Raw genomic sequence first — 13,993 nt, forward strand, 5'->3', positions numbered from 1 at the left:
ATTTTTTTTCAAAATAAAAAATAGTAGCAGCAAATAGTATCCAAGGAAATACTGTAGTAGTAGCGGTAGTAATGGTAGTAGTCAATAAAAATGAAATAAAAATAATTTCTATTTATCATTTTGTGTAATGGCTTCAATTGAATTGTTTTACGTTTTAATGAATATACACACAGAAATAAGAAGGACAATAACAGAGGAAATGATGATTCAGAATAAAATGAATAACCACAGAATGGACACAAGGAAAACAGAGTTTACTAGTGGCATTAATAATAGTAATGACATTCAAGAATTATTTATACAATTGTGACCATTACCTTTTGATCAATCCTGTACGTAATCATAACGATTCGAATATTGTTCCTCTACTTTTTCTACATTTTCATTTCAATTCATTCGAAAGTTATCATTGTTTGTCGCAACCATTATCATCATATATATCCAACAAATATTTTTTTTTTAGTCAATAAAAATAATAATGATCACAACTTGTCTTTTTGCAAACAACAAATAGAAGAAGAAGAAGAAAATCATTTCATTCTTCATTCTTCATTTTCATCATCATCATCTTCATTATATCGATATATATATACTTTTGGCCGATACCGAAATACTCATCTTCATCATCATGATGATCATCAAAACCATTTGATAAAGCCATGCGCTGATAATATATATTATATTACTTGTATAGTCTAATTATTCTAAGTGAAAGTGACAATTCTTTTTATATTTTCTATTCCTATTTTCATATATAATAATTTGATGCTACTGCTTCTGCTTTGTTGAAAAATATTCAATTCATTTTTTTTTGTTTTGTCTTCTTCATCGTCGTCGTCGTGGTCGTGGTCGTCAACGTTATTATTATTATTATTGTCGGCGTATGGATCCATAATTTATTATTCTGATTATTATCGTATACGGGCACCAAAAAAAAATATTATCCCGGGCACGATGTATAATTATAATCGCGCCATTAACACATAGTGCCCAGAATATATACACACAACGAAAAAATTGATGATTGAAAGAAAGTGAGAAAAAGGAAAGAAAAAAAACACGCCGCTTCATCCTCCAATGTGTATGATGTATCAGTTTTTTGCCGATTGTAAAAATTTTTTCATCATCATCATCATTGTCGTCAGCATATAACATCATTGATCATTGACTGTTTCTTTTCCTCTAAACAACAAACAACAACAACAACCATCAACCATGAATGACGATGATATTGAAGTTTTCAAGTAAAAAAAAAATAATTTTTCAATCAGCATCATTACAAAAAAAAGACAATAAAATTTTTTAAACATTCATTAACACAAAGAAATTTTCCTACAAGAAAATTAATTATCACTTGTGAAGTAAGAACTAATAAAACCAATTTTCTTTTTTTTATAACCTGTCGCCATCCGCATCATAATAATCATCATCATGTACACCTGATTTGATTTTGATTCTTTTTTTTTGTTGAATGTGGTGGGAGGACCTTGTCGCCCACAAATCATAACAATCTTAATGGTGTATATTTTTTTCCACCATCTAAATTATCAATCAAATGCAATCATCCTATCCTATCAATAACTAAAATTGTTTGTTTGTTTGGTTGTTTATCAATTGGGTGTTGTTGTTATTAGAAAACATTGCAACAAATGAATCATCATTCCTCATCATTCTCATCAGATTCTTTATACTCAAAAATAACTATGATGTGATAATTTTCTAATTGAAATTTTGGTTATTATATTTTCATCGAATATTGATCATCGATAATTTTCTTTTATTTGTTTTTGACGAATATATTTCTTTCTCTACATTTCTAGATTCATTTACATATATATTATATATTCAATTGTAATACTGTTGCCTTGAAATTTATCGGATGTCCAATTCTACTTTATTATTATTTGATTTTGAATGATCGATCGATTGAACTTGATATTATATAATAATAATTTTCAAGATAAACTAAACAACAACAACAACCAAAATTGACAAACGAATCAATCAATCAATTGTAGATTCAGTTCATTTTCATTCCAAATATTTATTATTTATTTTTTTAATGTAACAAAAAATTCTCAACGCATATATGCAAATCACCATTAAAATCATTATTTCTTTTTCTTTTTTTTTAATTTTCCATCGAACAAATTCATCATTTTTATATTTTTATTTTTGTAAATTAAACATGTGAAAAAAAACGAACGAAAATAATTTGTCAGCGAAGAAAAAATAAAATTCGAATTCGAATTCGAATGTTTCTTTGTTCATCATCATCATCATCATCGTCGTCGTAGTCGTCTTTGTCGACGATTCGAATCTCACAAAGCTCGAATCATCCAGCAACATTATCCATTTATGGGTAAATTGAATTGATAATAAAGACAAAACAAAAAAATTCCGGTATAAAATTTTAAAATTGATTAAATTTTTTCTGTTTCTTTTTTTTTACTATTTCAATATGATTCATCGTATATGTGTGGGTGTCAATGATTTTTTTTTTTAAATTTTGTTTATCCTCAAAATCATGCCATTACACAACTGTACATACTGAACATTATTATTCAACATTTTATCTAATCATTTATTCAATTTGAAAAGAGAAATGAGGTATGTTTGTTTGTTTGTTTGTTTCCAATCCATTGATTAGCGATTTGTTTTTGTTTTCTTTTTTTTCAATTTCATGGTTTTTGATTGATAAAATTATTTTGTTTTGTTTTGTTTTTCAAAACTTTGAATTGATTTTTTCAAATAACAATATCATTCAATTAATCAATCAATCTTCGATTGACAATGAAAAATAAATTTGCTTCCTCCCACCACCACCACCACCACCTACACAAAGAAAAATAACAACAACAACAAAAATGAAATGATTCGATTATAGATTTCGATTTCATTATCGAAACAAAGATAGAAATATACAGTTTGTTTGATATGTTGTTATATTTGTCTTTGATTTGTCACTGATGATGATGAGTTAGAATTAAGTTATACTCTGTTATACTGTCAACCAATATCATTTATGACTTTATCTTCATCATCATCATCATCATCAAATGTCTGTTCTGTTCAATTTTTGTTTTTTGTTTTTAATATGTTCTGTTCGTCTTTGATGATGACAGTAAATGACAAACAAACTGAATATTAAAGATGAACATTTTTGTTGTTGTTTTTCCACTCGATATATATTTATTATATAAAAAATAGGAATGTGAATCGATGATTATTCAATCGTGAAGAAATCCGGATTGATTTCTGATTGCAAAACAAAGTTTCATCAATATTTTTTGCTGATGATAAATATTTTCTGCGACAATTCTAATCAAGTGTACTTGATTAGAATTTGATAATGAGTTATTTTAATATTTAAAAAAACGAAAGGATTTTTTTAAAATTATAAATATATTGCTATTGTCTGTTTTCATGCAATGTTTTCTTTTCCAAGTAATTTTTAGTATTATACATGTTGAACTATAATTATTAAATGATGATGATGATGATGTTTTGTGACTCTTGAAATTATTGGGTTACAAATATCAAAACTATCATTGTTTTTTTTTGTTTGTTATATGAATGGAATGCGACAGAAAATATTACAATTTTTTTTTTGGTTAATGTTAAATTCAAATGAAATGACAGAAACGAAAATATAATGATGTCAAGACATTGGTGGCTTTTTTTTCCTCACTGTATTATTATTGAAACCGGTGATAATATGATAATTAACCAATCTAGTAATTAGAGGTGTAAGAGAGAAAACAAATAATTGCCCGCGAAGCCAATCCTATTTTAAATTTTAAATACACATTGATTGTTTGTGTGTGTGATAAAGAAATGGCGTGAAAAACAAAATATAATCGATATCAAATGTTTGATGACAAGACATAAATTTTCTAATTAAGAAGCAAAAAAAATTGATGATGAATGTTTCAATTGAAATAGGATACATATCAATCTTGTTGTTGTTGTTGAATAATTTGATTTAAACATGAAAAAAATCATTGCAAATAGATTTTTTTTTGTGAAAACATTTGTTAATCGATACGATTTGTTGTTGTTTTGACATTCATTGGAAAATGTTTATATCCTGTTGTATTTACACTGAATGTATATTTTGTTGTTGTTCTGAACATCCTTTGCTTTGAAATTTTTTTTAGAAAAAAAAGTTACAAATGATTGAATGACCGTCATGATCAACGACCTTTTTTATCAAAAATACCTTATTATTGTCATCATCAGTAGCAGTAGTATTTTTTGCCACTAAATGATTGTTTGTTCTGGTTGTTTTGATAATCACAATCAAAGTGTTTTTTTCTCCAATCACGTAATATTAATCATGCATGATTTCATCTTCTACAATTTTTGTTTGTTTGTTTGTATTTGTTGTCTGTTGTTGATTTTTTATTATTACTGGAAAAGAAGATAATAATGATGATTTTTTTTTTTTGTTAATGAAATTGTCAACAAAAACTTTATAATATCCAATTTAAAATTTTTCCTTTCTTTTCTTTATTCTTCAAAAAAATAAATAAATATAGATGCATGGACTGTCATCATTATATTATCGTTTTAGTTAATAACTATCGATTCTTATTGACCATTGCCATCATTCTACTCATCATCATACTCATCATCATCATTGATCAATGTAAAAATATCGATTATTTTATATACAACAAATGGTCATCAATATTAACCGGAACAAACTGGCGACCATCATCATCATTAATCGGTTGTAATTGTTCAACTTATTATTGTTGTTGTTGTTGTGATTTATCATCATCACGATTATCAACGACAATTGATGATAATCAACAACAACATCGTTATGGAACATCAGGCTGTCTGTTATATACTAACCGGTATTGCAATCATCATTATTTGTGGATGGACATTTGTTTGGTTTATGCATTTTTTGGCATTAGTTCATGGGTATGTTATTTGAAAACTTTTTAATTTCTTTATGTGCGTGTGTGTGTCTGTGCTTGAATAATGATGAAATATTTATGAAACAATTTAAAAAGGAAAGAATACTTGATGCTTTTTTGTTCCATCAACTTTTTTTTTCAAGGACGTAAGCAGAATTTTTCAAATTCATTTTATTCATTCAATATTAAATCATTATTTTTTTTGTAGCTGTATACAAAAGACATTCATCAATAGTTTGTTTGATTAGTTAGTTTGTTTAAATTTTTTTTCCCATTTAGTGCCTCATAACTAATTACTAATGATAATATTCATTCAATCATTTCAAGGTTACATTACCGTATTGAATTGTTTCTGATTGGTTTTTCTTTTTGTTATTCATTTTTTTGGACAATAATATTCATGACAATAACCATTCATTTATTGGTTAATTCATGACGATGACGACAACAAAAATTCAAAATTCGATAGCCATTGTGTGAAATGTGTTAAATTTAGAACAAATCAAGAAAAAAAAGTGACAGATTTTTTTTCTCTATAATCATTTTCATTTTGTTTCGCCTGGTTAGTTGAAAATGAATAACGAATTTTTTTCGTTCTCTTTTAAAAAAATATCTTTCTCCTGATGAATTGGTCATATTTCTCTGGTATTTTATGTAGAGCTTTCCACATTGTGTTGGGGGAAAAAATATTCGATGATTATTCTATTTTTTATGTCAAAGTTTGTTTGGTTTAGTTTGATTTTTTTTTGTTTTTCGTTCTGTTCCCTGGGATATGTTTCGGTTTGTAGTTCTAGTGACCTATTAATCGATTCGATTGATTTTATTTTATTTCACAATGATTTCGTTTATCACTTTTTGTTTTTTTTTAATTTCAATCAAAATCGACATGTTGATTGGCTGCACCTGAATAAAAAGAAAGAGTAAAAGAGCGAGATAGATATACACACACACACATTAAGATCTGGTTTTAAATGTCACAAGATTTCTTGTAACTTTTTCTTCTTGATAAAAAAAAATTTCGATCAATTTTATAGCCTAATTTCTTTTTTTGGTGAACAACAACAAAATTCGGATCGATATTGAGAAAAAAGAATGAGTTTAATAGGGCGTATATGCATGTGCGTGTATGTTTTATATATGACTAAATAACGTTTGTCTTATAATACGATTTCAAGGTATTCAAATAGCAACAGAAAAAAGGAAAGAATGAATGAATAAATTCGGTTATTATCAAAGATATGTAATCACCTTATAACTGATAATAATTTTGTTTTTGTTATTGTTGTTATTCGACTATTCGATCTAACAAAATATATTAAAATCAATGCATTAATCAATACTGTTTTTTATCTTTCTTTTTTATCTTTCCCCTTTTTTTTCTCTCCACATAATCATAATCATCACTTGGAAACTGATATGAACAAACGAACAAAAAACAATGATAGCAAAAGAGTATTACATAAAAAAATCGATACCGATTCAATAAAAGAAATGTCATTACCAGGCGTGTCCATTATAAAGCCTTTAGTTGGTATTGATCAAAATCTTTATTCCAATATGGAAACATTTTTTCAACTAAATTATCCAAAAGTAAGTATCCATTAAACATTAACATTATCATCATTGTCATCATCATTATCATTATTATATTAACACACAATTCATTTAACAACAAACAAATACAAGCAAGCAAGCAATAAAAACAGGAAAAACATATCATTCATAGTCATTGTCTATTTTATATAGTGAAAGAAAGAAAAATATAATTTTATCGTGACAATCATTCAGTTTTAGGTTTTTTTTGTTGTTGTTGGTTAGTTATCCAGATAATCATTGTTATTTTGAAAGGGAATCTTTAATTTTTCCCTCTCATCATTGTTGTTTTCCTTTTCTGACATGACAATAACTTCATAATGAAATTGACACTAATTTGATTAATTGTAATTGAATGATGATTATTTGATTGGATTTGATTTAATGTCAATTTTTTTTCCTCTTATCTTTCCATCGAACAGTTTGAGCTATTATTCTGTGTTCAAGATGAAAAAGATGCTGCCATTATTTGTGTTAAAAATTTAATACAAAAATATCCACAAATCGATGCACGTCTATTTATCGGTGGCCTTAAAGTTGGTGTTAATCCTAAAATTAATAATATGCAACCAGCATATTTATCATCGAAATATGAACTTATACTTGTTTCGGATGCTGGTATTCGAAGTAAGTTGATCATCTATTATTTATGTCATTAAATGTCATTTTTTTTTCTCCGACTAAATAGTGCAAAATGATACATTATTAGATATGGTATGTGCCATGAAAGAAGATGTTGCACTTGTCCATCAAATGCCATTCGTTTGTGATCGAAAAGGATTTCCTGCCGTTCTGGAAAAAGTAAGTCGAAAACATACATTGTCCAGACGTTTCAAATTATCGAACGTTTCCTTATTAAATTTCGTTGATTTAATTTATTAATAATAATAATAATCTTCTTTAATTAATTTTGATAGGTTTATTTTGGAACGGCACACGCACGTATATATCTCTCAGCCGATTGTCTAAATATCAACTGTCCAACGGGAATGTCTGCATTGATGCGAAAAGATTTACTTGAAGAAGTTGGAGGTATTGCCGCATTTGGCAATTATTTAGCCGAAGATTTTTTCTTTGCAAAATCATTCACTGATAGGTATTATAGAAAAAAATGATTTGTAGAAATATCTCTAGATAAATTATTCATTTCCTTATTATAGAGGCTATAAATTAAGAATTAGTACACAGCCAGCATGGCAAAACTCATATACATCTGATATTGAAACGTTCCAGAAGCGTATTACAAGGTCTGTTTTTTTTGATTTATTCGAATTTCCGTTTTATAATTGATTTAAATTATCATTAATTTAGATGGGCCAAATTAAGGATAGCCATGATACCACATATGATATTGTTGGAACCATTGTCCGAATGTTTTGTATTAGGTGCAATGGCCTCATGGGCTATCAGCTATTTAATACAAATCGATCCATTTGCCATTTATTTGTTTCATATATTATTGTGGTTTCTTTTAGATTATACGCTTTTATCAATCATTCAAGTAATATTGTTGATTTTTTGGTTTCATTTCATGTGATAATGTGATATTTTTTTTAACCAATGTTTCACATAGAACTCATCATTATCATTCAGTAAAATTGATTTTGTCATTGCATGGCTGTTACGCGAATCATTCGCATTGGTCCTATTTACAAGAGCTTTATGGGAACCAGATATTAGTTGGCGTACAGGAACATATAAATTAAAATGGGGTGGTATTGCCGAAGAAGTCAAACCTAAATTATAGCAGCTTATTATCTACAAACAAAAAAAAATTTTCCTATTATTTCCTTCAAATCATTCATCAGCAATTGTTTTCAAATCAATTTGTAAATAAATCAATCAACGCCTTGCACATAAATAAACATACCCAGTGATTCAATGTTTTTATTTTTTAAACAAAATGGTGGGATTATGGGGAATTCATCATCATCATCTGTTCAAGATATATATTTGTATATAATCATATATTTAAAAAAAAATTTTAAATGATACAAAAATTTTATTTTTATTTTTCTAATAATATATATAATTAAATGAAAATAAACAATTTTAAATTCAAATTTGAAATTTTCAAATGTTTTGACGTCATTTGCCATTTTCAATCATTACTCAAAGGATTATGTTGGCAAAAAAAAAATCAATGATAAATGTCAAATTCAAATCAATTAATTTTATTTTGAATATTAAAAATTTTTGTTATAAAGTTTGTTAGAAAAAAATACATAATTCGAATAAAATGAACAGAACAGAAAAAAAACATCACCGGACATGATTATTAGATAATAAATGTTTCAAAAAACAAAAATCCAAAATAAATTCCTAGATTTGAGAGAAAAAAAACAGGTAAATTGTTTAAATAGGACCAGATTCAGTGATGCTTTCCAATGAATCTTGTGATTCAAATCTGGCCAATGTTGCTTTTAATTTGAGATTATATCGAGCTTCCAAGGAATGCTGCTTTGAATTGAATTGTCTGTTTATTGATGTTGTTGTATAAATATTTGATTTTTTATTTCTTAATGAACCATAGAATCCAACTTGAATGGCAGCGATTGATGCATGATCTAATTTTCCAGGTAACTGTGCTAATTTCTGTCCAACCATACGTCTTCTTCGTCGTTGTTTATCGAATGCATCATCACCATCATTATCATTACCATTATTATCGTCATCTGTATAAAGATCCGGATCTTCAAGTATTCTTCGTTTAGCCATTGTTAATTTGGTTGAGAAATCAACCATCAATAAACAGAGATCTTTGGCAGTTATTTGATTATTTTTTGAATTTTTATTATTATTATTATGGTTCGATGAATGTTCATCACCATTATTATGGTGAATAAATGATGAAATTCCATTTACACCATTCATAATGAGATCTTCCATACGAAGTAATGTTAATTCATGACGTTGTTGTGCCGAAACCAATGGTAAACCTTTCGATGTATAATTTAGATATTTTGCACTACTTTTTTCTGGGTTACTATTTGATCTTTGTACAAGTTTTCTTACTATTGTAAATTTTATCAAATAATAACAAGAAAAAAAAAATCAATGTGTTATTTGTAGTTAAAAAATAGTAACAACAAAAAAAAATCACAAACAATAAATCTACATTCAAACAATTCACATACCTTTCATTCGTTTAGCCATATAACTAGTTTTTTCACAATTTGTTTCATTATCATTGTTATTTTTTCTTGAATTATCGACCAATATTTTAGCATCCATATGATTATCATTCACATCGCAATTTTTTGTTAAATCTTTTTTTGGTATAGCAAATTTTCCCACAACAGGATCAAAATTATCCGATATACCATCCGATGTTAGAAAGACAATATCATCAACATCAACAATAGTCATTGCAACTGTAAGATTATTTAATTCAGGTTCAGAACCTGATACAGGTCCTAATGCTCCCAATGCATCTCTCATATCACGCATTGAAAATATATCATGTGATCCTTTTTTTTTGAAAAAAAGAGAAATTTATTTTAAAAAATCTTATATGATTTTAATATAAAAAAATACCTTGTGTTATTTCTCGAACACCATATTTTTTACTATAAACATAGGCCAAACTATCGCCCACATTACAAGTACATACAATAAAACGATCCGAATCTTTCAATTGACAAATTACAGCTATAGTAATTGTAGGGCGAAAATATGAAAAATAAACAAAATTGGTTTAAATTTTTTGTTTTTGTTTTTTCATTGTGGTTAATGTTTATATGTCATCATTATTATTATTATTTTGTTTTTTTTATTTTGATTTTGTTCATCATAATTTACCTGCACAAAGTGTTGTTAAATGGCCACCTTGTGCTAATATCATATTATGTGCAGCATTAAATGAACGTAATAGAGCAATAAATATGTCCTGAATTCATTCAAATAGAAAACGATAAAAGAAAATTCATTTTAGTTTTAGTTAGTTTATTCAATCGAAGAAATAAACCTCGATTCGAGAGAAAAAAAAAATAATCAAACTAACCATAGTATTTCGAGATCGAGTTGAATCAGTTGCTGTTGAATATAATGCTTTGTTTAGATAATCAACACATCCATGTATGGCACATCTTGATGCTAGACATGCTTTTTCACCCCAATTTACACCATCGGCTAATGCCAAAATAGCGCTATTTTCTCGTACACATATTGCATATGAATCGGCAATCGGATCACCTATGTTATTTTGTTTTGTTTGGATGAGAAATTTTTAGACATTTTATACAATAATAATCATTTTTACATACCGGCTCTTTGTTTTGTTGAAGGGTGTTGTTCATATAATGTAGTTGAAATACCATAAGCAAAATCATCGAATCGATTCCAATTGTTGACACCAGCAACAGGTTCGATGATTATTGTCTCATGATTATTTGATGATGATGATGATGATGATTTAGTTTGTCTATCAGATACATCGGAAAATGTTATAACATCACCAGTATCTGTTGATGATATAACATCGGATGAAGTGGATAATTTGGCCGAATTTTGTGGTGATGAATGATGATCTGAACATCCATTCGATGAAAGTGATGAATCAGGATAATCTTCATCAATAAAATCAATACCATCATCTAATGCAATTTCGAATGGTTTTGATGATGAATGAATGGTTAGAAGACCATCACTTGGACCAGTACAAGCAGAAACAATATTTGTCTCTAATAATTCAATCTCTTTAATAGGCATATCATAGCAGGTTTTTCCCGATATTATATCCGGATGATTTTTTGTTAAATATCTGAATGATAAATGATGACAAATTAGATAATTCGGATTATTATTATTTTTGTTTCAAAATTAGTACATACCCATCTAGATAACGATTAATAAAACAACCTTTTGTTTCGCCATCAATCAAATCATCAGATTCAACATCTTTTTTTGAAATTTTTGAAATTTTTTTATGAAAAATTTCTGTCGTTGGTTGATTATGGTTATGATGATTATGATTTCGTCGGGTAATGGCACCAATTTTCATTTTACGAACCAACATACTTGTCAATGATTCATCAACAATAACATTATCATTATGATTTATCGATTTTAATGGTTTTGTAGCTATACAAGATTTATAGCCATTATTATTATTGTTGTTATTATTCTTTTCAATCCTATTGGAATCTTTACGGTTATTAATCATTGTTATTGAACTATTATTGGTTGCTTTTGATGGTGAATTTGAATTGGATTGATGTGAATTATTGTTATTATTATTATTATTATTCGAAATACTCGACATGCTAGCAATCGAATGTCTTCGATGATGATGATGATGTGATTTTTGTTGTTGAAGCTTACCACCACCAGCACCACCACTACTAGAATTCGAATTCGATTCACGAGAAGATGATTTTTGTTTTGTTGTTGTTGTTGGTGTTTTTGATGAAGAATGATGACTTAGATGACGATGTTGTGGCTGTTGTTGTTGTTGTTGTTGATGATGATGAGAATTGTTGATACAAGAACTAGCCCGATGTCGATTACCGGTCATACCTCTTTCTTGTTCAGAAGATCTATTGTTACCCGTAACCACCGAACCATGACGGCGATTATTATTATTATTATGTGGATGATTTGTACTATTCACCGTTTTTGTTGTTGTTATTGATTTGTTGCATTGTTGTTGTTGTGGACGACTTGAACTAGATCGTTTTACAATTTGCCTTTTCGAAGAATTATCAGTAGATACAATACGATTCGAACTTGATCTTGATGGTGGATGATGTTGTCTTGTTGTTGTTGTTGTTGTTGTTGATGGTACCGATGAATGATTCGATGTTGATGTTGATGATGATGAGGAAAGATTATGTAGCAATTCATTGAAACGACCAATTAATGTAGGCATGTTTAATGCATTTGATTTTATGTTCTTTTTTTGTTTGTTTGTTTATTTGTTATCTTTTTTTTTTTTTTTTTTTTTGTTTCTTTGCAAAACAAACAATTGAATCCACATACAACCTACACACACACCGAGAGAATGTAAAAAAAGTTTTAAATGAAAATGGAAATTAGAGCTTAATGAATGCAATAGAAAAACAACATTATGGTTTGGCTTGATGAATTATGATAATCATAATCGTCGTTTTATATAATAAAAACGGAACAAAATAAAACAAGTGGATAATTGCTATTGAAAGTGAAAATATCATTAAAACCAGGTCGGTTTTATTTGTTTTTGTTCGATGTTGTTGTTGTTGTTGTTGTTGTTGTTGTTTTCATTTTTGTTTTCGATTGATCTCGTGATTTTGTTTTTGTTGTTGTTATTTGTAAATTTTGATCATCATTTTGTCGTTGATTTAAGTGTTTACAAAAAAAATTGATTTCGATAAAATGATGGCGGTAGAATTCAATTACAAAAATATTCCATAAGGTAGACAGATATTGAAGTCGATTGGTTAGTTGAATTGAAATCACCAAAATTGATTTTTTATCACAATCAATTATGATATGAAATGGTTGGTTGGTTGGTTGGTTAGAAACAACGATGATCATATTTATTTTAAAAAACAATAAAACAGAAACAGAAAAAAAACCTGAATAATCAAATTATAAAAAAATACGTTTCATCAGGTTTTAGTTCGAATCATTCGATTATAAATGATGATGATCATCATCATTCGCGATTGATCAATTTTTTCCCATCAACCATCAAACATCATCAATATCAATGTGTGTTTCAAACGAAGACTCTCAATTTGACGATAATATTCACTATGTACAGTGTGTGTTTATGTTAGTCTCTGTATATTGGATATATTCATTCGTTTCCAACAGCATTATAGAAAAAAAACACGCGAGCAACCGAAAATATTAAACAAAAACTTGTCCAATCCTACATTACACAAACGATCTTTCTCTCTCTCTTTCCAATGTTTTTTATTTTATTTCTTCAATGTATTTCCATCGTTTTTCTCATTTCACACAAACCATTTCATTTCATTCATTCATTCATTTTTTTCAAAACCATTTTGCTAAATTATTAGCAATATACACACATACATACAACAATAATAACAAACTATAGCTGGATCCATAAGATCATCATTTATACATCGTCGTAACATTGGCTGACTGATCGTTGTTGTGGTTGTCGGGAAAATAAAAAAAGAAAGAAAAAGAAAATCGTCTGTGTTGTAGTAGCAAGTTTAAAACTCAAATGGAATTGATGTTGTTGATGATTATCATTATCATTGATGATGATTTGGATAATAAAAAAGTTATGGATGGAGTGTTTGTGTTTACGTTATTTTGTAGTTTTGTAGTTTGGCCCCTTCTTCTATCTATACTCATTTACTGGTTGGCTTTGGTTCGCTATAGATAAATTTGCGAATGATATATATAGTGTGTGTGAAATGAATGATGTCAACAACGACAACAACAAGAATAATTGTTGGAAACAGAATGATGTTTTTTTTATATTCATGAATTGATGCGCATGTATCGAA

General features: G+C 27.9%; 2 protein-coding genes across 4 annotated transcripts; one reads left to right on the forward strand and one right to left on the reverse strand.

The window, feature by feature from the left end:
- Positions 1-763: 763 nt before the first annotated feature.
- On the forward strand, positions 764-8,832 carry GlcT (ceramide glucosyltransferase). Of its 3 annotated transcripts, none has more exons than XM_075822018.1 (9): positions 764-2,403; positions 4,542-4,935; positions 6,377-6,521; positions 6,947-7,151; positions 7,213-7,325; positions 7,442-7,620; positions 7,685-7,771; positions 7,836-8,025; positions 8,098-8,832. In XM_075822018.1, the coding sequence occupies exons 2-9, from the start codon at positions 4,808-4,810 to the stop codon at positions 8,269-8,271; spliced, it is 1,221 nt and encodes a 406-aa protein (XP_075678133.1). In that variant the 5' UTR covers positions 764-2,403; positions 4,542-4,807; the 3' UTR covers positions 8,272-8,832. The 3 variants fall into 3 exon arrangements, with proteins under 3 accessions (XP_075678133.1, XP_075678134.1, XP_075678135.1); XM_075822019.1 differs by having other exon boundaries at positions 764-2,362; XM_075822020.1 differs by having other exon boundaries at positions 1,342-1,361.
- Positions 8,678-13,687, reverse strand: LOC113793266 (PP2C-like domain-containing protein CG9801). The gene is made up of 7 exons (XM_027343278.2): positions 11,357-13,687; positions 10,790-11,286; positions 10,528-10,718; positions 10,326-10,413; positions 10,062-10,175; positions 9,662-9,994; positions 8,678-9,538 (listed from the first exon to the last, which is right to left on the reverse strand). The coding sequence occupies exons 1-7, from the start codon at positions 12,391-12,393 to the stop codon at positions 8,880-8,882; spliced, it is 2,919 nt and encodes a 972-aa protein (XP_027199079.2). The 5' UTR covers positions 12,394-13,687; the 3' UTR covers positions 8,678-8,879.
- Between the last annotated feature and the right edge of the window lie 306 nt (positions 13,688-13,993).

The sequence above is a fragment of the Dermatophagoides pteronyssinus genome, unplaced genomic scaffold (assembly GCF_027571235.1).
Source record: "Dermatophagoides pteronyssinus isolate colony J.1.1.1.1 unplaced genomic scaffold, Derpt_VIB-CSIC_2022.12 sq0014, whole genome shotgun sequence".
Lineage (NCBI taxonomy): Eukaryota > Metazoa > Arthropoda > Arachnida > Sarcoptiformes > Pyroglyphidae > Dermatophagoides > Dermatophagoides pteronyssinus.